The sequence below is a fragment of the Accipiter gentilis genome, chromosome 15, assembly GCF_929443795.1.
Source record: "Accipiter gentilis chromosome 15, bAccGen1.1, whole genome shotgun sequence".
Lineage (NCBI taxonomy): Eukaryota > Metazoa > Chordata > Aves > Accipitriformes > Accipitridae > Astur > Astur gentilis.
This window is the reverse complement of record NC_064894.1, coordinates 22592730-22614858: the sequence shown is the minus strand read 5'-3', so window position 1 is coordinate 22614858 and position 22129 is coordinate 22592730. Positions and strand designations below refer to the sequence as shown.

At 40.3% G+C, this 22129-nt stretch overlaps 1 protein-coding gene across 1 annotated transcript in view; it reads left to right on the top strand.

Annotated features, from left to right (window-relative positions):
• Positions 1-21802, top strand: part of NT5DC1 (5'-nucleotidase domain containing 1) — a 149767-nt gene extending 127965 nt beyond the window's left edge. The window contains exons 9-12 of the mRNA XM_049817746.1: positions 1431-1549; positions 2408-2566; positions 8422-8590; positions 21553-21802. Of these exons, the coding sequence (XP_049673703.1) occupies positions 1431-1549; positions 2408-2566; positions 8422-8590; positions 21553-21671 (566 nt within the window). The 3' untranslated portion in view covers positions 21672-21802. The remainder of the gene's footprint in view (positions 1-1430; positions 1550-2407; positions 2567-8421; positions 8591-21552) is intronic.
• The last annotated feature ends 327 nt before the right edge of the window (positions 21803-22129 follow it).

The window sequence follows — 22129 nt, the reverse complement described above, 5'->3', positions numbered from 1 at the left end:
TACTTATTATTATTATCGCTAGGTTTCTGAATAAGAACAAAGGAAAAGACATTTCCACACAAGTTCTGTGTGAATTGTCAGTGTCAACTTTGAATTTCCTTGGTTTTCCCTAGTTTATAAAACATCCTTAATATAGAATCGTTTTGTCTGAGAATAAATCCTGTGTTTATTCAAATTCTTAGATTCATAATATTAAAGAATGATTTACTGCCTCTCTCCACCTACCTATTTCCCTGGTTTTGCTTCTTTTTTTATTTCTTTCAAGGACCAATGTCCTGCACCATGTACATCTTCAGTGCTCTTAAACATAAAGCTGTCTTTTCATTTCACTGTTCTCCAAAATTTGTATTCCAGCTTTCAGCAATCTCTAACCAAATGAAGTTTGCTCTCGGTCTTCTTCCTAATGCATTTTAAGTACTTTTTTGAAAAATTCTATAAAGCGGCAGAAAAACCGAAGTCCTGATGTTACACCTAAGTCAGATCAAAATACTCTGTTGGCTTCTAACCCGTCTGTCTCTAGCATAAAAAATAAGACATGTTTAACCGAGACTGAATAACAAAATCACCCTTCTGTTTAACCACATCAGTAGGCAGAAGACATTAATATTTCTGTTGAAATTCTAGTTTATCGGTTCACTAAGGCTAGTGTTTTGGCTCCAGCAAGAAGCTAAGAGTTCATCTGGCAATAGCACCTGGGTCTGACTGAGCAGTAAGGTCACACGGACACCAGGACATGCTTTGGGACCAGCTAGAAACGAAGCCTACGGCACAGTTGGGTGATGACTGGGGAGTTTCAGCTTCTACTGCTTTTGCCAGTTCACTGACAGCTGCCAGTGTAGCTATATGCCAATGTGGATTACACCACCAGCAGCAATATTGTCCACTCACCATTTCTTCTGAACTGGGTGGTAACTGGAACTGCTCATTGTGTGCGCCGATCTAAGGCTGGCAAATGCCCGTAAGAGCTACCTCAGCCTGTTTTGTTGTATTTATGCCAGGGTTCAAAATCAGTAGGTAATTCCTCTGTGGGGAAAGGTACGTGCTGTCTCTTGCAGCCTCTCTAATCTCATGGTTTCACCTTAGATCTGTAGCAGCTCCTCCATCCGTCTGGTCCGCGAGGCTTCCTGCCTTCACTGCTGCGGCGTCTGGGAGGCAAAGCCTATGGCTTGGATTCCTCAGCTCTTCTGTAGCCCTTGCAGACGAGGCTTGGCTGCATCTTTTCTCACAAATGTTTGCCTACCCCCAGCTACCAAACACCTTGACTGAACCCGCAGTCAGTACCGGGACTTGAGCCAGACACTGGAGCTGGTTTAATGTCAAAATAGACCACGATCTCCAAGCTGTGCCCAGGCAGCTTCTCGCGCGTCTCACAAATACAGGAGCATGGGCTGCTCTCGCTAACAGCGGGTGATTTTGCTTGGTGATTTCAGAGAATGACGAGGAGCAGGAGGCTCTGCTATCACTGGACAAGCCCGGCTGGTATTCCCAAGGTAATGCTATCCAGCTTTATGAACTACTGAAGAAGATGACTGGCAAGTTGGATCCTAAGGTATGTTATAAGTGAGAGTAGATCTTTCTGAAAATACCCTGTTTCAGTCTAAAATTCACCAGACAAGGTTTCATTAAAGTTATTGATGTGATCGGTCACAAATTTTTATTCTGGTTATGCTTGCTGTTGTCTACCAGACTGCAGTCCAGAACTGGAAGTAGCATATTAGTCTTCTTATCTGAAGAATATGTAAACTTTCTAGATGTTTTATTCTGTGCGCATGGTCATGCATTTTGGCAGCTTTGGGGAGAATCAGACTGTAATCAGGAAATAAACAATCTCCATGATGAAACAGATCAAATAGATTAAAAGGTGGCATCCGTGAAAACTAGGATCATGTTATTCTAATTACAGGTCTGGATGGGTGAAAATGCCGCTCAAGGTAATGGGACCACATTTTCCCTAGAGGATAGACTACTCCCTGGGCACAGAAGAGTTCTGAGTCACCACCGAGAGATGCTCTGTGTTCTCCCTTGTTTCCAAAGTTGTCCAAAAATCATTCCTGTTGTTTAGTGTATTTTCTTGGTAGTCTTTTCCACTGCATCCTGGCAGGCTATTTCTGTCAGTCAAAAATCTCAGCGGTGGCCCCTGTGCCGGTCCCAGCCAGGCATCTGCGTCCAACGCCCCTGGAGGGTGAGAGCGAGGAGGGTGTGCAGGGCCAGCCTTTTCCTTACGGAGCTGGTTGAAGATAAAACCCCAAACTGTGATATTAATAAGATCTGTGTGTGTCACGGCCAACTGTAAACTCGGAGGAATTTTTATTAGGTTGTTTTAAAGCTTTTTCTCTCTCTGTGAAATACAGTTTGCTTGTGTTTTCCTCATATACAACGAACTTTTAATTTGCTGCTTCCCTTGTAGGTTGTTTATTTTGGTGACAGCATGCACTCAGATATTTTCCCAGCTCGTCACTATAGCAACTGGGAAACCGTCTTCATCTTAGAGGAACTTCTAGGGGACAAAGTTACGCTGCCTGCAGAGACTGAATCTGAGCCCTTGGAGAAGAAAGGAAAATATGAGGTAAGGGTTCCTTGCAGATGTTTCCTGGAACAGAAGAAAGCAAGTTACAATAAAGCCTCATGCCACCTGCACTGAGAATGAGCCTGCTTATCATACCAGGCTGCTAGCAGCATCAGCATCCCTCACAGACGTACTGTCCTTGCCGCAGCGGGAGGTGCCATCCTGTCCCAGCTTGGCATTGCTTGGGTGACACGGAGCTTCTACCCGGAGCTAAATCGCAGACCTCAGAAAAAGAGCTGTATGTGCAGTCCCTTAACCAGAAAACATACTCTTCTTTTCAGTAACAAGAACCTGCCTTGCGTCCTACAAGGAGAAATTTCATGGCCGCTTATCACAAGTCCAGCACCTGAACTCTGCCGAGTTCATGATGTTTCCCTGCGTGTCGTGGCCAACTGTAAACAGGGAGGAATTTTTATTAGGTTGTTTTAAAGCTGACTTTCTCTCTCGGTGAAATACAGTTCGCTTGTGCTTTCCTTATATACAAAGAACTTTTAATTTGCTGCTTCCCTCGTAGGTTGTTTATTTTGGTGATGGCTGCAACTCAGATCAGAGGCACTGTTTCGAAGTCTGGTCCAATGCAGACTACCGAGTTACCTCTGAGAAATAATGTGATTTTCAGGTTGATCGCAGCTGGGAAGTGGGGCCTTAGCACAACTGCCACACTTTAATTCTCCCAGAGAAGCTGGAAGGTTACTGTGGTTTATTCTTCTCTCCGCTGCCGAAAAACACAGTAGATAGGAACAGCTCTCAGGCAGCCGACGTGGCAGCGTTGTACCTCCAATGTGTTCTATGTGGGAGCTACAGTGCAGCTTCACTCTCCATTTGGAGTGTTTCTTTTCTTATGTTCCAAATAAATAGGTCATTTTCTAATAATTGCAGAGAGATATATATGCTTTTTGCACTTTGCTTTGAAAAGCACTTAACTTTTTTTTCTTCTTAAATAATTACTCTTTGTGATTTAAAAGTTAACTTACTGATAGGAAGATTTTTATGGGGTGCTTTTACACTAGAGATGTTTTTAACCTGACTAAGAAGCATTTTAAAAGCCCCTGTTTTTTGTGGAGAAAAGGATGACTTCAATGTGACTAAAACAATATAGATGTGACATCTATTTCTCTACTTTTTTAATAGACATATCTAATATTGTCCCTCGCTATCCTGATTTCTAAACTAAGGTCAGACAAGGACATTTCAGTCACTGAAATAAGGAAATGTAATGTTTAGGCTTTTTCCTGGGTTGTAGAAAAACAAAAATTAAGACAAACAAACTCAAGTCTCCTATCAAGAAAAATGTGTTTCCCAGTAGGAAAGCGGGGGGTTGTGAAGGAACAGTGAGTAGTAGTGCTACATAGGTTAATATAATTTAATTTAATTAATTAATTCTATAAAAATAACTCATTCTCCTCCATAACCTTGTTCATTCTCTGACTGGAGACTCTGCTGCATTGCAGCATAGGACTTTCTCTGTAAGGTTTGGGGGGTTTTTGTTCAACCATGGTTTCTTAAGCATGTTCAATGTATGCTTTCGAAGCACACATATTTAAACAGACAGCCAGAACAGGTTTCTTTTCCTGGAAGTACAAAGAAGGAGTTATTGAGTGATGTGTTTCTAAGCCCTTGATGATGATTTATTTGGTTTTCTCTTGTTGCAGTACCTCTGGTCAACTGCTCACAAGATCCATCTTCTCTATCGCTGCAGTTATCAAGCAGAAAGTTGAGACTTTTAGACAGGTGCTTGACATTTCACTAACACTGTAGTATTCCTGATAAGAGATTGCAATATCTCGGGGAGACACCACCCCTGCCACCCACAACCCCTGTTCAGTTTACATCCGCTACCAGTGACAGCAAGCAAGCAAGGGAGAAATGAATTGTGTTGATTAAAGGAATCTGAACCAGGGGGGCCGTGGCAGGTCAGTGGTGTTATTTCATTACCATGCTGTTCACTGGAGTCTGAACAACAGGTCACATCCATATCTCTGCAGTTGACTGGACACCACTGACTTAACAGGACTAGTTCAAAGGGACTCCCTTTACAAGCCTATGAAAGTTTTATTTTCATTCCCCTAATCAACTTCTCCCATTAGCCCTTTGGTTAAGAGGGGAGAAAATCCAACTCAAAGGATTGTACAAAGTCAGGTGCTTTTGAAAATTAGGCACTAACAAATTCGATTTAGTCTTATTTATCAGCCTTCTCATTCATTGGCAGTAAAAAAAATACACTATTATTGCAGACTTTCCATGCCATGCTGTGTGTGCAGAGAGGGACTGAATATTTAGTACAAGATGCAGTCTTCCCTTCTATAAATCTTTACAAAATATTATTAAAAAAATACAGTATTACTTCTAATTTGCAATTGCATCTTTCAGAAAGAAATGACAACTGCTTTCAGTTGTTTGACTGGTATTTCATCACTAACAGAGAGGAGAAGAAAACAACCTCCTCGCACACAAACTGGGAGGCTAGTAATTTCCATTTTCATTAGCAGTTTTTGTCTTTTCCCTTCAATTAAATGCATGATCTAAGCCAGATACACATAACTGTGAAATTATGGTAACAACTGCAGTTCTTTCAAGTGCATGAGTCATAACCAAATGAGCAGGAGAATAGCAAACTAAAAACTATTCATGCAATTACTCGGCTCCTAAGTGAATTGCAGCGTGCAGGGGAAAAATAAAATACCAAGCATTGTGTTGAAACAAGATTCCCCCCAGATTTGGGGGTTTGTTTGCTTGGCTGGAGGCTTTGGTTTTGCCTTCTGTTCTTTAAATGTGCGATCAATTCCATCAATGAAAACTCGAAGGAAAGATGGAATTCATCCCAGGATTTCGAGGAAAGCGATTACAGAGGAGCTAGTCAGCGTGTAAAAACCTTGGGCTATAGGAATGAATGGAGTAGAAATTGAAGAAGTTATTGGCAGATACAGATGATATTTTTGCAGTTAGAAGGGAAAACTAATTTTTGCAATATTGCCTAGTAGCTGGTTGGTTGGGGGGATCAGGGCCCTTAGCCCCCTGCATTTCCCTGACTCCCTCAGCATGACCTTAGACAAGGGCTAATTCCTCTGTGCCTTTTGTCTCTGTCTTTTTATTCTGGTTTAACACAAACCTGACAGTATATTCAAGACCAACCTGATGGTCCCTTGCAAAGCCTGGCAAGTTAAAGCCATATCCTTAAAGCAATATCCTGAAGTGAAATGCATTTTATTTTACAGGAATTCTGCTTATAGTAATCCATGTTGAAGTTTAGCTGTAATGATCATGTGTGAAATGTTTTATATTCGCACATGACTTGTGGAGGGCAGGTTCTGTGCAAAAGTTAGACCAGCGGCAGGTTTGCACACCCAGCATGGCTCTGTTACTTGGGAACATCTGGTTGTTGTGACCAGCACAGCTGTGCTGGCGGAAACACCTCAAATACTTGCCATTCTGCCGGCAAAACTGTATTTTGAGCATTGTTTTTTCTGGCACTAAGGGTGCTGTTACTACCTTGGCGCAAAGCATACAGCCATCAGTACCATCCATTCTTGTCTGCTCTGTTAACAGGCCCTATTTGTCTGCAGTTAATAAAGCAAAGGTGATAGAAGTATTCCAGGTGGTTTAACTTAGTGGAGAGCATTGGGACTTGGGGAATGCTCGTACCTTCGTTATTTCTCTGAAGTCTAGATGTAGTCTCTGAGGCTTCGTACCCTCAACTGACACAATCAACATCTGACCTGCTACTGTCTGACCAGTATACCCAGAGCGAAACCACACACTTGGGGGTTTTTCATAGGAAAGAGGAATTGCTCAGCGCTTCCCAGGACCTACTGTCCTGCTGCTAGAGCAAGCCCTGTGTCTGGGGACTACAGGAGTGGCTGGTGCACCTTCCAGAGCTCCTTGGCCCCACTGCTGAACGTCTGTCTCCAGGTGTGTGAGGAGTAGCGATGTTACCAGGGGACTTCTGCCTCATTTCACAGGTGTATAGGCTTCATGGTATGTGATCTTTCCTTCCTTGCAGGCTGCACAGGCTGCAAGTGAGATATGGACATCGTGTAGGCAGCAGTTAGGGATGGCAGGGAGAGCGATGTCAGATGTTTCCAAAGGATGGGGGCAAAGTCTTGACAGCTCTTTTCAGATTTGAGATGAAGATTTAGCATCACTACCAAACCACCCTTGTCAATGTGGAGATAAGCTAGTAGCAAAATGATGGGAGTTCTTTACCAGCTGACTTGAAGACAACTCTCATATCTAACCAGGTTTGGTTTTATTAAGGGCTTGGGCTGTAAATCCAAAATGTAACTCCCTCCTCCTTAACAAGGAAGAAATTCTCACTCTGAGAATCAGACCTTTGAAAAAATCAATTCATTTCCTCAGATTGCAATTTTAATTGCCTATTGAACCAATCATACATTTCAAAAAGCAGAAGCCTCAATTTTTTTCTCCTGTCAATAAATGAGGCCCTGTCTTTTGTGCAAACGCTTGTGTGGGCCAATACTGGGGTTGTTTTCATTAATCACCTGAACAGCTGGAACGGCCTTAAGAGTTTTCTGCATATGTCATCCAGCAGGCAAACAGATTTGAATTCAGCGTAGCATCTACATTTAATTATAACTGATGTGAAGTCCTGGGAATTGCATGGAAAGATAAGATTTGGCAAAAAAAAAAGTATAAGATGCTGTCCCTGTGTGTGAGGGGAAAAAAAAAACCCCAAACACAAAAGAACCCAGCTCTTAAGTTAACTGTGGGTTTTGAAACAAAAGGGCGGGGGGGGGGGGGGGGGGGGGCGGGGTCCAACCTATTTACATCAGAAGATAGATAGAAACCAATATCTATATTTGTCCAAATCAGTACTTCTTCTCCATCCCCAGCTACCCTCAGAGAAAAAAACTGTTACGCAGAATAACAAAAAGAATGGCTTTGTGTTTACTGACATGGTCTGTTTGGCTGGATGAACAGCTTTCTTGTGATCAAAAGCATGGACTTCTGTCATACACACAAATTATTTCAGCAGATTCTCAAAACTATTAAGAAAGGGGTTAAATGAAAAATAAAGTACAAAAGTTCAAGGATCTGGAGGCACACACTAGGATATCTGTTCTTTTATGCTTTGCTGGTCTGAAAAGTTACTTTGCACTCAAATGACTTCAACAGATTTTCTATAGTGTATGTAGCTCGCGGTTTTGTTTTCCATTTTTTCATCTTTCTGTAGAGGCCTCCTGGAGCTTTTTCTGGCTGCTCATGGCAATGTATAGCAGGTTTCAAGATGAACTGCTAAAAAATTCAGTTTTCCCAATGCTGCTTTAATGCTTTCTTTAAAACATAATGAGTCTACATGTTGTCTGAAAATACACATTAAAAAAATCATTTTTTCACAATTTGCTAGGCAACTGAATGGCTCTCCATTGATCCCGCGGCTCTGTTCTCAGTCATTCCTCAGCTTAGGAACAGATAACACGACACAGGTGGCATGATGCGTTCTTCACAGTTACTCCATCCAGCACCAGAACACTCCTTTACAGTCTGTGTTACAGTCACCCAGCTTCTCCAGCAAAGAAAGGGAGCAGGCTATTCACACTATTGAAAACAGGAAAACAGGGAAAAGAGAAGATTTTTTTAAGGGAAATATATTTAAAACCAACTTTTTATGTCCTAGGTATTCCATAAATTGTGTAAACATGAGCTTGGGGACTTATGGGAGGAAGATAGTTATTGGTTTTCTTTACAATATTTTAAAGTCACATTGGTTCTGAGATACAATAAAGTTTTCTCAGAAAATCAGAGAAACACTGGAGTTTCTTAAATTAATGCTTGTAGTTGGAACGAGAAAGATTTCCCTTTTTTTAAGATTACATATTTATTTATTTTTCTTTCAGGGAGATCAGCTCAAAGCTCCTTACTTTGTATCTAAACAGTGGGGCTCTTTCTTCGTGGACAGATTGCCAGGCCTGGAAAATGCGGAGGAAACCTTAGTTCGCACATGGTCCTGTAAATGTATTAGCACTTACAGCACTATTGCAATCCCTAGTCTTGAAGCAATAGCAGGTAAGGAAGATGACTTTTTTTTTTTTTTTTTTTAATGAACATGTAGTATTCATAGTAACTTTTGAGTACTGTAGATCTATTTTTGAGATTACGTATATCCAAAATACATTCAAAAATACTCTGTTCATATCACACAACAGTTTTTGCTAGTGGCTATTAATTACTTCAATGTTTGTGCTTTTAATAGTTGTCTGATACATCAGTTGTTTGTTTGTCTCTGCAAATATTAAAGGTTTAATTTATCCTATGTTAGAAATAGGATGCAACATTTAACAGACTGTAGATGAGTTCCTGAACTTGGTCAGGACTTCACCACAGTGTTTTGCTGTTTCTGCTTTCAATGATGAGTTACATTAGGAAACAAATACATGCAAAGTTACTTGGGGTTTTTACACTTCCAAATATGTTTCTCTCAGATCTGGCTTGTTATCCTTCCTCCATCATCTCATTTATCCCTTACAGTTGAAATGGAGATGAACAAACACAAGAATGTAATGAAGCCAAGAATGCCTAGGACTGTGCTTCTCTCTTTTTTTTTTTTTTTTTAATTTATTTTAAATGTGTGTATTGCTTTTCAAACTGCATCATTATGGATGGAGCTGGAGCCTAAAACGTTCTCCTTATCTGGAAAACAAGGCCATCACAATCAATGTCTTGTTCTCCAAAAATTCACCAAATTGAGAAACCAGCTCAGGCTTTCTACCTTCTTACATCAAAGCTGCATCAAAGGTACAATCATGGCTGATCTTCTGATTTCCACTGATGTTTATCCCTGGAGGGACCATACATTATTTTGGATGGTTTGTAGCAATAGTTGTAGCAGTAATACTGCAATAAGATTGCAACTGCAGTACCTATTGGTTGATTATGAAGTGGTGGTGAAGACCCTCTATCTATCCATCTATCCTCAGTCTATCATTTTGCATTACTGAACTTTCGTGATATACCATATCTAAAGGAATAAACAAATTATTAAATGAATGAGGTGCTTAGCTGTATGAACACAGCAACCATTTAGTTTACTAACCACTTTGTCCAGCATCTGTTCCCTACTTCATGCTTAAGACCAAGGAATACAAAGTTGTTATGAGAGAGCATTTCAGATTTGCCCAGCAGTTATTTCTACACCAGAACACGTGATAGACCTGTTCTTTGCAACCATATTCTACACATGTACATTCATTGTAAGGATATCTCAGAACAGAAAACCCATATGGTGCCACAATTTATTGATGCTTCTGATATTTGCCATGATGCACTCTGTATTTCAGCCTAAAGGCACAAAGCCCAAGTCTACCAAGGGAAGTTGCCAAGAGAAAGGTAACTTCTGTAAAACTCCCTTCTAATACCTTTTCCAGAGTCATTCCGTGGCTTGCTTTGGAAGCGTTGGCCTAGAGGAAGCACGTCGGTCAGCCACGCTCTGTGAAACTCTGCCTCCCCACCAGCTCCCCCCAACCACGGCGCAGTTTGCAGGGCTAGAGAAGGCTTTAGTCCACAAACGTACCACGAAGGTTCCAGCTACAGGTGAAGGGGTGAGAACCAGAAAGGCATATCTGTGTAAATTAGCGAGTAGCACAGCTGCCCGTCATCGGCGGTGGAGCCCCTGCCAAGCCAGTTCCTCCATTACGAGGGACACTGTGTGCCGTCCCTCGGACCGGTGCTGGGGCAGGGGCTGGTGTCTGTGAAACTTGTACCCCGGAGCTAAAGGACAGGGGAAAAATAACATTTTTAACTTGCAGCTGTGCGCCTGAGAGCAGACTCAAAGCTAAAGGTAGGAGAACATCTCTGGTTTCTTAGAGAGAGAGATATTTCTTGTTTGTTTGTGCGGAAGAGCAGATGTTCATTATTATGGATGTTGAGGAATTCCTGTCTCTTCTCGAATACCTTGTTTGACTCCTGTCACAGCAAGCTGTGAGAGCCCCTGCTTTGCCAAGCCCTGAAGTTTTTGGCTGCAGTTGTAAGTCATAGCTTAGCTGCAGCTATTTGGGAATAACTAGCTAGAAGAGATTCAAAGGGGTTATGCGAGTTTGATGCACTCCAGCTTTTCCTCTTCTATTCATCTCCTTTAACTACCAGCAGAGGACTTTCCACTGCCAAGCTGCAAAAACACAGGCCTTTCTTCCAGATCCCCCAAGCCCAAACGCGCAGCCAGGCTGCCGGTGTGCCGACCGTACGAGCCCAGCTCCGGGCACCAGCACCCGGCTCAGCCTGACCCCCTGGAGGTGTGCTCCAGCCTCCCGTGAGTCGGGGGCTCACCAGGGCTTCGCTATCAGCGATGTGTGACCCGGCCTTTGTTACGTCTGTGGGAGCCATAGTAAGTGCCACGTGCAAGTAAATATCCCAACAGCTTGCAATCTGCAAACATATTTGGTGAAAGGCAGACAATTGCTGCTGCGCTGACTTCAAAATCGATTGTTCGGGTGCAACGTATATCTCTGCATAAAGAACGGCTGGGTTTACTTCTCAAGACACATTTTTCATTGAAAAAGATTATTCCAAAAATTATTCCACGTTATTCAATAGTAGTGGTGTTTTAAAAAAATAACTCGGTTTGCATCAAAGTTCATATGAGAATTCCTTTGAGAGAGTTATCAGAAATTCATTTTGGGTAATAAAACCCTTCAAGCCTGTTTTCTTTTTTCTTAAATAGAGGAAATATGTTAAAAAGTTAAGAATAAGCTATAGATCTGGATTGAGAAGTTGGAATAGAAACAACTTTGATGGTTCTCTTTTTTTGCCAACATGTTGTAAGTTTGGTGCAGATGCCTTCTGATAGTTTCACCTGAAGAATTTATACATGTAACTAAAGGGAACAATATGGTGCTTACCAAAGAGCATTGTAGGGAAAGGATTTCACAGGGAATGCTGCTGTTGCAGGTTTTGGCAATTCAAACTATAAAGTAACAGAACATGTAAACAAATTGTATGTGTAATTAGTAAAATGACAGCTTGGACAAAAGATAACCCAATCTATTCTTCATTAGCTTTCTGTGCTAATCGAATGTAGTCATTCTCTTACACTTCTGTCCCTGTCTTTACTTGAAAATTCAGTATCTGACTCAAAAGGGGCTTGCATTCAAAGATGTGTTAGAAATTCTGAAATTTAATCTTCCCTCTGGCAAGCAAAGTGTTAGTGGGATTGCAGATTACTGCGTCACAGTTTGTCATCTAAACTCCCCTGATAGTCCCTGAAGAGAAATTGGCTTTTTCCTTGTGCATGAAGAAGGACATTTTGTTTGTTGTTAAAATTGCCCAAAGGACAGAAAGGATCTTCTGTAATACCTTCTGTGTACTCTCCTCAGTTTGGAGTGGAAATCAGATAAAGCTCAAATAAAACTCTTCATTTAAGACATTATCACCTTGACATTAAGAAGACATTAAAAAGGTTTAACTGAAGAGCAGCATTATGGTTATATCTTTGTAATATTAAGAGATGAGTTAAGTTGAAAGTTTTCTAAACATTTCATAGGTCTTTTATGAGCTAATTCTCCACTTCGAGTAAGCAGGGCAGTTCTTCTCAAGTACTGGAAAGCTGATGAGCTCATGGTTATATTGACAGTACATGGTTAATAAAATAGTAGAAGCCAATGCCCCTACTCCTATTCTACATGCCTCGTTCACAAATCCATCTGTTTCTTCACTTTTCTGCTGTTGAATCTCTCCTCATTTAAAGCTCCCTTACAGATTTTGAGCACTTTCAAGCACAATGATATCGTAAGCCAAATTTTTCAAACCAGGATCCGTTACCATGGGAATGTTATGTTTGAGCTCACACATAGAAATTAAAAGGTATAAGGGTCTGTCTGAAAAATGGCGTTTTGCATAAACCACAGTTTCTAATACATCCTCCCCCACTTCAGAAAGTTTGGTATGAGCCAAGTAGAGGCGGGTACTCTTATCTATCATACCTGAATAATCTGCACTTTACGTTCAAGGAGCAGGCAACCACTACTCCATGGCTGTTTGATCAAATTTGCAGATATGCATATAAGTAATTATATGTCCGGTATCACATAGGTATTCCAACAATAATTACAGGAGATCTCTCTGATTTACAAAGAAGATCAAATATAAATAATGTCTTATTTTCTAAGCAAGTTTTTGTAGGAAAAAGTCACTAAAATAACTAGCCAGTGCTACCATTTCAGATGGATATTTGATTAACAATTCTTTGATCCCCAAAATGATATGCATATTTCAAGCTAATTCTTTTCCTTTGAATCTTATTATGGTTGGTATTTTTATAAAAGTCCCACTTCAAAAAGTTCAATGATAAGCAACTGTGCAGTTTTAGTGCTTATGGGGGAATTGTGGTATGTTTGTTTCGTTCTTTGTTGCAAAGAAAAGCTTAAGAAAGTGAGCTCTAAATCCTAATAAGGAGAACCCAAAAAAAGCTTTTTATAAATTTCATGATTGTTAATGTAATCTCTTCAACTTGTCTCATAACCTCTGAATCGTGAGGTTTGTCATAGGATTAAAAATTACTGCAAGCAAGAACCAGCAGTTTGAGCGATGTTGCAGCTGAAGAGAGTTGCATTTCAGAGAAGAATTTGTGCAAACGTAAATGTTTTATGGAGGCAGAGTTCATTTCACACTTTGGAGATTTGATAACTAAGCTTGTGTCATGCATGAGGATAATGCATTTTTTTAAAATCCTGCATGCTATACGAAATCTTATCATGCTTTGCCCATATGTGTGCATAAGTTTTTCTTTATGCCTTATTGTTATTTCAATTAGCTAGTACAAGAGAAAAATCTCCGTTATAAATTACCAAAGCTGTCTCTTTAAAGACGCCTACAGATCTGTACCCTGCCACTTTCTGCAGGAGTTTGAGTCGTCAGCCTGCTTGCTGTATAAATATAATGATAAAATTGCCAGTGAACCATGGCAAAGAAGTTCATGTTTCTGCTTAGAGTTGCAAATTATCTGCACAATGGAAAGCCCAAGGCAGCTGTGGCTGGGGCGCCAGAACTGGCAAAGCGTGGGTCGCAGATACATGGGTCTGCCCGTCACAGATCAACTACAAATTGCAAACCTCACGCTCTTTCTTCAACAGGTATTTTAAAAGTGAATGCCCTTGAAGAATCAACTATTACCATGGAAGTCATGAATTTCACTAAGCATGCAGCCATACACTCCCTTCTATATCCTGAACAGTATCGTTCATAATTATTGCTGAAATGAAACAAAAAATCCCCCATATTTTAATACATTAGTTCTATGTCTTTTCATTGATATTACATCACTAAAAGTCAAATCCAGCTCCTATTAAAATTAGATTAGTCTTTCCTGTAACGAGAGTGATAATTGTGTGCTCTTATTCAAATAATACAATAATAGCGTGTAATTTCCTTAAACATATAGAACTATCTATATTATACATTACTTGTTAATTAGCAGTAATCTTTTATATTTAATGCCTTACCTTACAACCATGCTTTTACTTAACAGCTTCAGTGTAAGACTATCTATACAATACCATCTAAAGACTTAAGTTTATAAAAATGCTTTGAGGATTTAAACTGCTTCGGGGCTTAGCTGCTATAAATGGTAGTTGCTACTAAAAGGCCAAAGAGGTCATTTTTATAATGAAACTTTTTATGCAAGAAGGGAATTTTTATGTTTGGTGAAAAATTGGTATACATATACAACGGCAACATTTCTGAGGTTTTCTGGTTCTGAGGTTTTGATGCAAGTAAAAAAACAGGTAGTAAAGATAATTGACTAGAGAGAAGATACGTGTTCTGAATGTATTAACAGCATCTTGCTCTATATGTAAATTGAGAAGCATCAGATAATGTAAATCTGATTCATCTGTTCCAGGAAACTAGTTTAAGGTTTAAGTGTTCTTCATTTAAAAGAAAGAAAAACATGCTCAACACAACAGAGAAATACAATCCATTTATTTTTTCAGCTGCGAAATACAACTGAAACCGACAACAAACTGCATTTCAATCATAACAAATTATTATTCAATAGATCAGAACTAGCTTGCAAAAAGTCTTCAGGACCCAGTTATTTCCCAGAGGGTCTGAGACCCCAACTTTCCCAAAGTATTTGACTACTTGATGGTAATTTTCAACATAAAAGGACCGCTTTCGCTGTATTACAATTTGTTCAGCCTTTCCTTCCTCCTCCAGAAAGGTGTATTGACTTGTGTCCCTGAAGGCCGTGTCAAATCATGCAGAACCCAAAAGATTACTTCCTAGCCAATAACTGACAGAAATGTTCCTGCCATCGTTATTCTGCTCTGTGAGATGTCAAAGTATAGCCACCTCTAAAAGATTAAAGGGAGAACTCATGAGCAACTCATTAAGAAAGGGGGAACCACTCGGTAATTTCTGCTTTAAAGTTATCCTTCAAGTCAGGCAGCATAATTTCATTTGCAGGCTATAATTAAAGCTATAATTGGGTTTTGACTAGATCGCAGACTTACGGGGTGGGTTTAGATTGCTTCATTAAAAACACTGGTGGTAATACAAAGTGTTGATAGTTTTTGAGTGTGAAAAACAGTGAAAATAGGCAAGTCACCGAGTACAGGAAATATTTCTTTGACCAGGTTGGAATTTTACATAACCTGCAACCTCACATGTACAAGAAAAAGTTGCTGGAAGCATTTATGTACTCTGGATTGGTGCCTAACATATTCCCTCTGGATTAAGATGGTAACACACACACACAAAACAATGTAGGCTTTGTCTTCACTGCTTAAAAAGCTTAATGTGTGTCTGTGTGTGGCTTTTTACCTTCAGGTAAGCAATGTTTGTCACCCATCGGGAGGAAAAAATAGGGAAAAGGAAAGAAAACATATGTTTTACAAGAGAGGGGAACATGACAACCTTAACCCAAGTTAGGAGAGTAAGGTTGATCTTGGTGAGTTTACCTCAAAATGAAAATAAAGGGGCGTATTATCACTGCATGGATCTTAATATAGCTCCTTCGCAGTCTCAAAATGCAACTTATTTCTTTTTCTTAATCAATCAGAAAGCCTGTCATCTCACACCATTGCTTGTTTGCAGGCTAACTTCTTCAACTTACCTCAGGAGCCCTTCCCACTGCCCTTAGATCCAGGATGAGTCATTCAGACAGAAATTAATTAACAGATCCCTGAAAGACTTAACACCTGCTAGTAGGATCTTGGCATTCTCTTAGGATTTTTTTTTAGATTAAGTCTTCATCTAAATATTTAAAAATATTGTAGTCCAATATTTTCTTTTGATTGATTCCAGATCAAGCAAAGAACCACACAGGGCTATTTTCTCAAAGGATCTCCAAAAATCACCATTTAAACTTAAACAAAAATGAGAGACATTTCCCTCACATACAAATAATGAGTTTTCTTATATAAACACAAAACAGTAACGGAATTTCTAAGGCTTTTCTTCGCTGCAGACTCTATCAGTCTCAGATGTGAGTTTAGTGCATGCCTTGTGCACAGCTGTTTTGTTCAAGGCAGGGTCAGCAGTTCCTTGGCCGTAGGGTGGACCCAAAGTAACGTGACTTGTTACTCCCAAGATAATTGCCGTGAAACTGCACGCCGCGGGCAATGGCAACAGCCGCGATGGGATGGTCTTTCCCTCTCCTGGGCACTCATCCCTCTGCAAAACTCTGAGAGCAAGGCTGCTGCTCCACATCTTCCCAGTTTGTCACTTGGGTTTTCTCCGATGTCACCCAATTCTGTGTTAGATACAGCAGAAGAGTGACCATTGATAAACCCCAGTGGCAGGGAAGCTCTTCTCAGGCCAAGCTCCTGCTGCAGATGTCCACTGGCAGAGCCGCAGGCGTGATCTCCGACCAATACACCTGTGTTAGCAAAAGCTCTTAAGTAGGTGCCATTGAAGCAGCAAACCTGCATTTTAACTGAGGCTGGTTTTAGTCTTTTTTCTTGGCTGCCCTGGCTCATATATATAGCACACTGCAAGTGCCAGCTACATCCAGACTCAGAAGTTTTCGTAACTTCCTTCTGTAGAGCATACCTGTACTGAGGAGTACCCCCTTTCCCATGCCACCCCGCACAGGTACCCTCCCTTCTTCTCCTCCTCCTTTAACTTTTGAGTATGCAGACAGCAGCAATGACTTTCATGCAATTGACGGAAGGAACACTTTCCTCGTTGCTGACTTCAGTATTTCGGGCGCTTTGCTTTGGTACAGCAAACATCTGACGTCCTGTTTAGGAAAATCAGCCGTAGAAGTTTTGCTAAAAATAACTGCTATCAGATAAATCTACTTGTGACCTTGAGGTTTTTTTCTTTTTACCACTAGCACGCTCCTTCACATGCTGAGCTCTTGCTGCAAGCGCTGCTTTGACTGTTATAAAATAGAAACGGGTCAGGAGATAAAAACATTTAGTATTTTTAAAAAAACAACACCTGCTATAGTTCACCTGTAGGTTGGCAAGTCAGGTAGTAGATCCTTCAACAGCCCAGCCAAACTGGTGAGCTCTCCTGCAGCAGTTGTGCTTACTCCACTGTTAAGAAATAATTATTAGAAATTGTTACCATTAAGAAATTAATATTTGAAATAAAAAATTTTGTTCAACAGCAGCTTTGAAATATAAGCAAAGTTTTATGGCAAAGCTTCTAAGCCAATGTAAATTACTGGAATTCTTGTAAAAGCAAAAGAATTAATGCTGGCTGACGGTCTGCCCCTATAGTTGCACCACCTAGATGCTGAGCCGTAAGATAGAGCTCTGTCTGTGTCTTCTGAGATTTGCCACAGTTAAGCAGTTTAAAGATTTGTTAAGTTAAAACTTGGGTATCGCTGATGAGGTTTTCGTTTTCCTCCCTGTGCCTTTTCCTTGGTGACAATCAGGAGGATATGTTTGGATTCACTTAAGAACACAACCCTGCTGTTTACTAGGAGGTTTCTCCAGCGTACGGCTCCAGCCCTGCTGACTGCCAGGGAGCAGACCTCAGAGAGGGGAGGGGAGTTCTGCTTTCTGTAGGGCTTCGTACTCGTCATGGGGATGCTGCTGTGGTGTCATGATTAAAAAATGTTGGCTTTGCTTTTGTTGGTCAATACTGCAAAATGATTCCTGACATTTCTGTCTGTGTATTTGGGGAGAAATCTGTTTCAGTCTTGGACTGTGCTTTTAATTGAAGAAAATGCTTTCCATCTAAAGAGCTTAGTTAGGATTATATTTGTTTAGTGTATTGGTTTGTTCAGGGAAATCTCAAAAAAAGATTAGACGTTAGTATTGAGTTTATCAAGCAGGCCTGTGTCTGGATTAGATTATAATTGTCTTCCATTCAGTTACTCAAATATTTTCCTGATCGCTCATCGAGAATATTACGTTTTCCGTTCTTCTTGTGGTTTCCTTTTCTTTCCTTGTGGCTGGAACTCTAATTTTTCTTCTGATAAAAGCTTGTGGCTTTCATTTAGTTGGCTTACACTAACTGGACGGCACACAGACACTGAGATGTTGTCAGCTTAATAACTGTGAAATAAATCCATCCGTAACAGTTAAATACAGGCATGGATATGGGTATACATGAGCATCACAGCACAATGTTGTAATTAATGTCATTTAATACCTGGATCTGGATAACTGGAACACAGCAGCTGGAACACAGTAACTGTCAGTGGTTACTGTTCAAACGTCATCATTGCCATTTTATTTATACCAGGGCTGCTGGAGTCCTGCGGGCGAGGTAGGGCAGGGCAGGAGTCCTGCTTCTGAGCTCAGGCTAAGGGATATGACCCGTGAGGGCTGCCCAAGCCGTAGGGAAACACTGGAACGCTGAATGGTCACTGCAAAGGAGACTGGTTTTCATCACTCACTTGCACTCGAGCTTTGGTGTGGGAGCAAAGAAAGGAGTGGGACAGAAATTTAGGGTGATGCATCTAATACCTGACATTTCTGTAGATCTAGAAAGGGTCTAGAAAGACCTTGAGACCCTCCGTGTCTGACTTCTAGGAGTCTTTGGCTCTAAAAGCAAATATCCTATGTGTCTTGGGAACAAAATTAGTCTGGGTGGAATTACCTAAGTGGGAAAGAAAAATTCTGGGATTGTGGTCCTCAAGCAATCGAGTGGAGCCAGCTAGTTCATTCTTACAGCCTCAAGCTGTTTAGTTTGTTCAGGGTTTGGTGGGTTTTTTAGGGTAGTGGCAATATTGGATGACGTTTGTGCTGAATTCATTATCAGTGTAGGTTAGGACTGATTAGAGCCATACTGTCAAATTATATCTCAGAGAGGACTGGGTATCTGCCCCCTGCCTAATTTATGACTCTCCATCAGGGTTAGATGAGAAGTGGGTGCCAGGATGCAAAGGTCTGCTGTGCCAGCAGCAGTTTGGAGCATGCATAGTAGCAAAACCTGGAGAAATTTACTGGCAAAAACACTAGGAAAACGATCAACTTGGAAATAAGCGACTATTTTTTTTTTTTCCTGAGACTGGCTTTATTGTCAAATACTGTATCTTATTTTTTGCATCCTTTTGCATCAAGTTGTGGCCTGTGCAAACATTTCAGTTTAGCAAAATAGAGCTGCTTATTTCTTCTCTATGTCATCAGTGATAATATGGAATAAGACCAGATACGAAATGAATTGCTGCTATGTCCAGAAGGCAGACTCCAGACTTGTATCTTGGTTCTTTGTTGATGAGCCAGTATTGCTGGATCTAGTGATACCCCTGCCGTTTGCCATTTACATCAGAAGAAGTTGGATTGAGCTTTGCTGTACAATTCACGTGATCCTCTTGCAATCCCAGGGCAGTGGCAATTCATTTTAAGTTGTAAAGATTTCAAAGACCTTAGTTTAAATGAACTTACAGCTGTCTTCATCTAAGACATTTTCTGGGGTTTCATTTTTTCATAAATTTTGCATTCCCCAGGAAAAAAAAATGTTCATTTCTCTTTCCCTGTATACTTGCCCTTCTTCCTCACCATGTGTTTATTTATAGCCACTAAGATTCCAAGTATGCCTTTCTGCATCAGTCCAGAGCTTTCTCATAAATACATCACACAAATAAAGCAGTAATATAAAATGTTGCATATTCCAGGCAAAGCAGACGCTGCAAATGCAACCATTGATAAAAAGGAAGAAAACTGGAAATACAGGAAGATTATTCCTGTTTGTGATACATAAAACCAGCTTCATGAGTGAAGAACAGTATCTGCTTCATGCTGCATGCAACTTTCAGTGTTGCCACATTTTTAAATATGGATACCTTCTGATCATCTTCCAAAGTCAGCTTGCTCAGACAAAAGCAAAATTTAAATGGATAGATTGGGGTTTGAATATGTAAAAAAGGGATTATTCTTTTTTGGAGTCTTGTGCGTAGAATGGGTTTGTTGTTTAAGCTGATTGTATAAAGCTATTTCACCAGGAAATATGAACAAAATTACCGTTTTGAGCCAACTGCTTCTTTTCTTCAGCATAAGCAACTCTGCAGTAAGTCTGCTTCATTTGTGCTGCTCTTCAGTTAAACCACTCTTGGGAGACTCCTGACTGCTAGACTAAAAAGCTAGTGAAAGCTTTTATATAAAAGTAACTGTATGGTATTTGGTTTTTATAGCTTATAAAGATATTCAGAAATATTTGCTTTCTTTTTTCTTATTATTTGTTATTTTGGAAACCTTTGTTTTAAACAGAGCTGTCATAAATAGACTCAGCAGCCAGTAAATCCATTGGGCCCTCCGCAGACTAGAAAAACATCTGCCTGTTCTGCAGTGCTCAGAGTGGGCTCCAGAGATTCCCCTGACTCAGACAAAATGAGAAAATGTACTTCTTTGACAAGCTAAAGTAACCCACTTCATAAAGCGTAATTCGCTTCCAGTCAAGTCTCCTCCCATTCCTACTTTATTCCATCCTCTATCCGATTTTTCATCTGGATCTAAATACTAATTTGCTTGCTTTAGTTATGTTTAATATGGTTCTAAAGCTGCAGACCTGGATGCAGTCCTGGTGCCTGCGTATGAATCGCCTGTGAGACAGACCTGAACTTCCTGTTGTTTGTGCCGAAACTGCCAAGATTGTATTTTTCTGTTTCACAAAAGCTGCTGAGCACCAGAAAATTTGTAGTGTATAGGGAGAGGGTGTCATCACCCCAAATTTACTCCAAACAACAGAAAAAAGTTGTCATTAATAACTTACTGTTCAGGTGAGCTGAGTAATAGTTTTTATGTTTCACTTTGGTTCTAAACAGACAACTTGGGAAGGGGCTAGCCCTTGTTTTTGTTGGGTTTTCTTTTCCGTTTCTTGGAAGTGTAATTGTTTCTTGAATAAAGTTTTATTTGTATGGTTTTTTAATTTAGTTTCTTGAACTTTGAATAAGAGGTGAGCATGGGAAGTATCAGTTTTCTGGCTGTGAGGGTGGGCGGGTCACTGCTGGCAGCAAAGACTTTTTTTAAAAGCTACAGAAAAGAAAGCTTTGACTGTTCAGAGCTATTTTAATGCATTCAGTGTTCATTACAGATTGGAAGTGATGAGTACGCCAAGTTACAAGTGCAGATTTCTAAGAATGCTTGGTACAAAATTACGTTAACACTGGACTGCAAGAAGGTCTAAGAGTGGGTCCGTTTGGGGAATCTTGCTATAATAGCCATAAAAAAAAAAAAGACTTCTTTGTTTTAGACGTAGCCCTCTTATGAGATAAAAGAGAAAGGTGACAAATTGAAGAATGAACTTGAAAGGGTTCTAGTGGGGAAATTCCATCTAGGCTCAATGAATATTTTTGTTTAGTTTTTAAGCATTAGTTAAATCATTTTCAATGACTAGCATTATTTCAGCAATCAGGGAACTGAATATCCTTTACTGCAGTTGAGTAAACTCTGAAAGTCAATCCACTGGACAGCTGAAGATGTCAGATAAATATGTGATCAGGCAATCTGATTGAGTTCTAATGCTGGTGAGCAAACAGCTCAAGGCCTTAAGAAGTACTGCTATTCACAGCAGGTTTATTTTTTTTATGTGATACGGGCTGTGTTGCTAATCAGATATGGTATGTTTCTGTCTTTCAGATTTACCACTGGATTATAGATTTACACGATTTTCCTCAAATAGCTCAGCAACTGCCGGGTACTACCCAAGCCCTCCAAGAGCACTGCTGCCAAATGAGGAGTCAGTGACTATGAAATAGGTTGTTGGCTTTTTCCTTAGATAACCCTGTGGCCCTTACTTAAACTGCTATCAAATGCTAATTGGTGAAAATGCTGTGTGGTGAAAATGCTTCATAAAGTAGAATGATGGATTAAAGCAGACTCCTGTGTAGACTTGTGTTTCACTTGTTTCTCTAGTCCAGCCGGAACAGGTGAGCAATGCATCCTTCTCTCTAAATCTTCTGACCACCACTACCTTTTGCAAAGTGCTGTTGGCTTTTTCCATGTGTTTCCCAAAGCCTTCAAGAGAAATGTAATAGTAACAACTCATCCCAAGTTACATTCCACATTTTCAAGACCATTTTTGGTACTATCCCTAGGTAAGGTGATGCTGTTGCTACCGTAAGCCCCAGGAAAGACATGAACCTGACCCTCAGCCATATTTCATTAAGAGTTACCTTGGACAGCCCAGGTTATCACCATAGATCAGTGTTTTGCA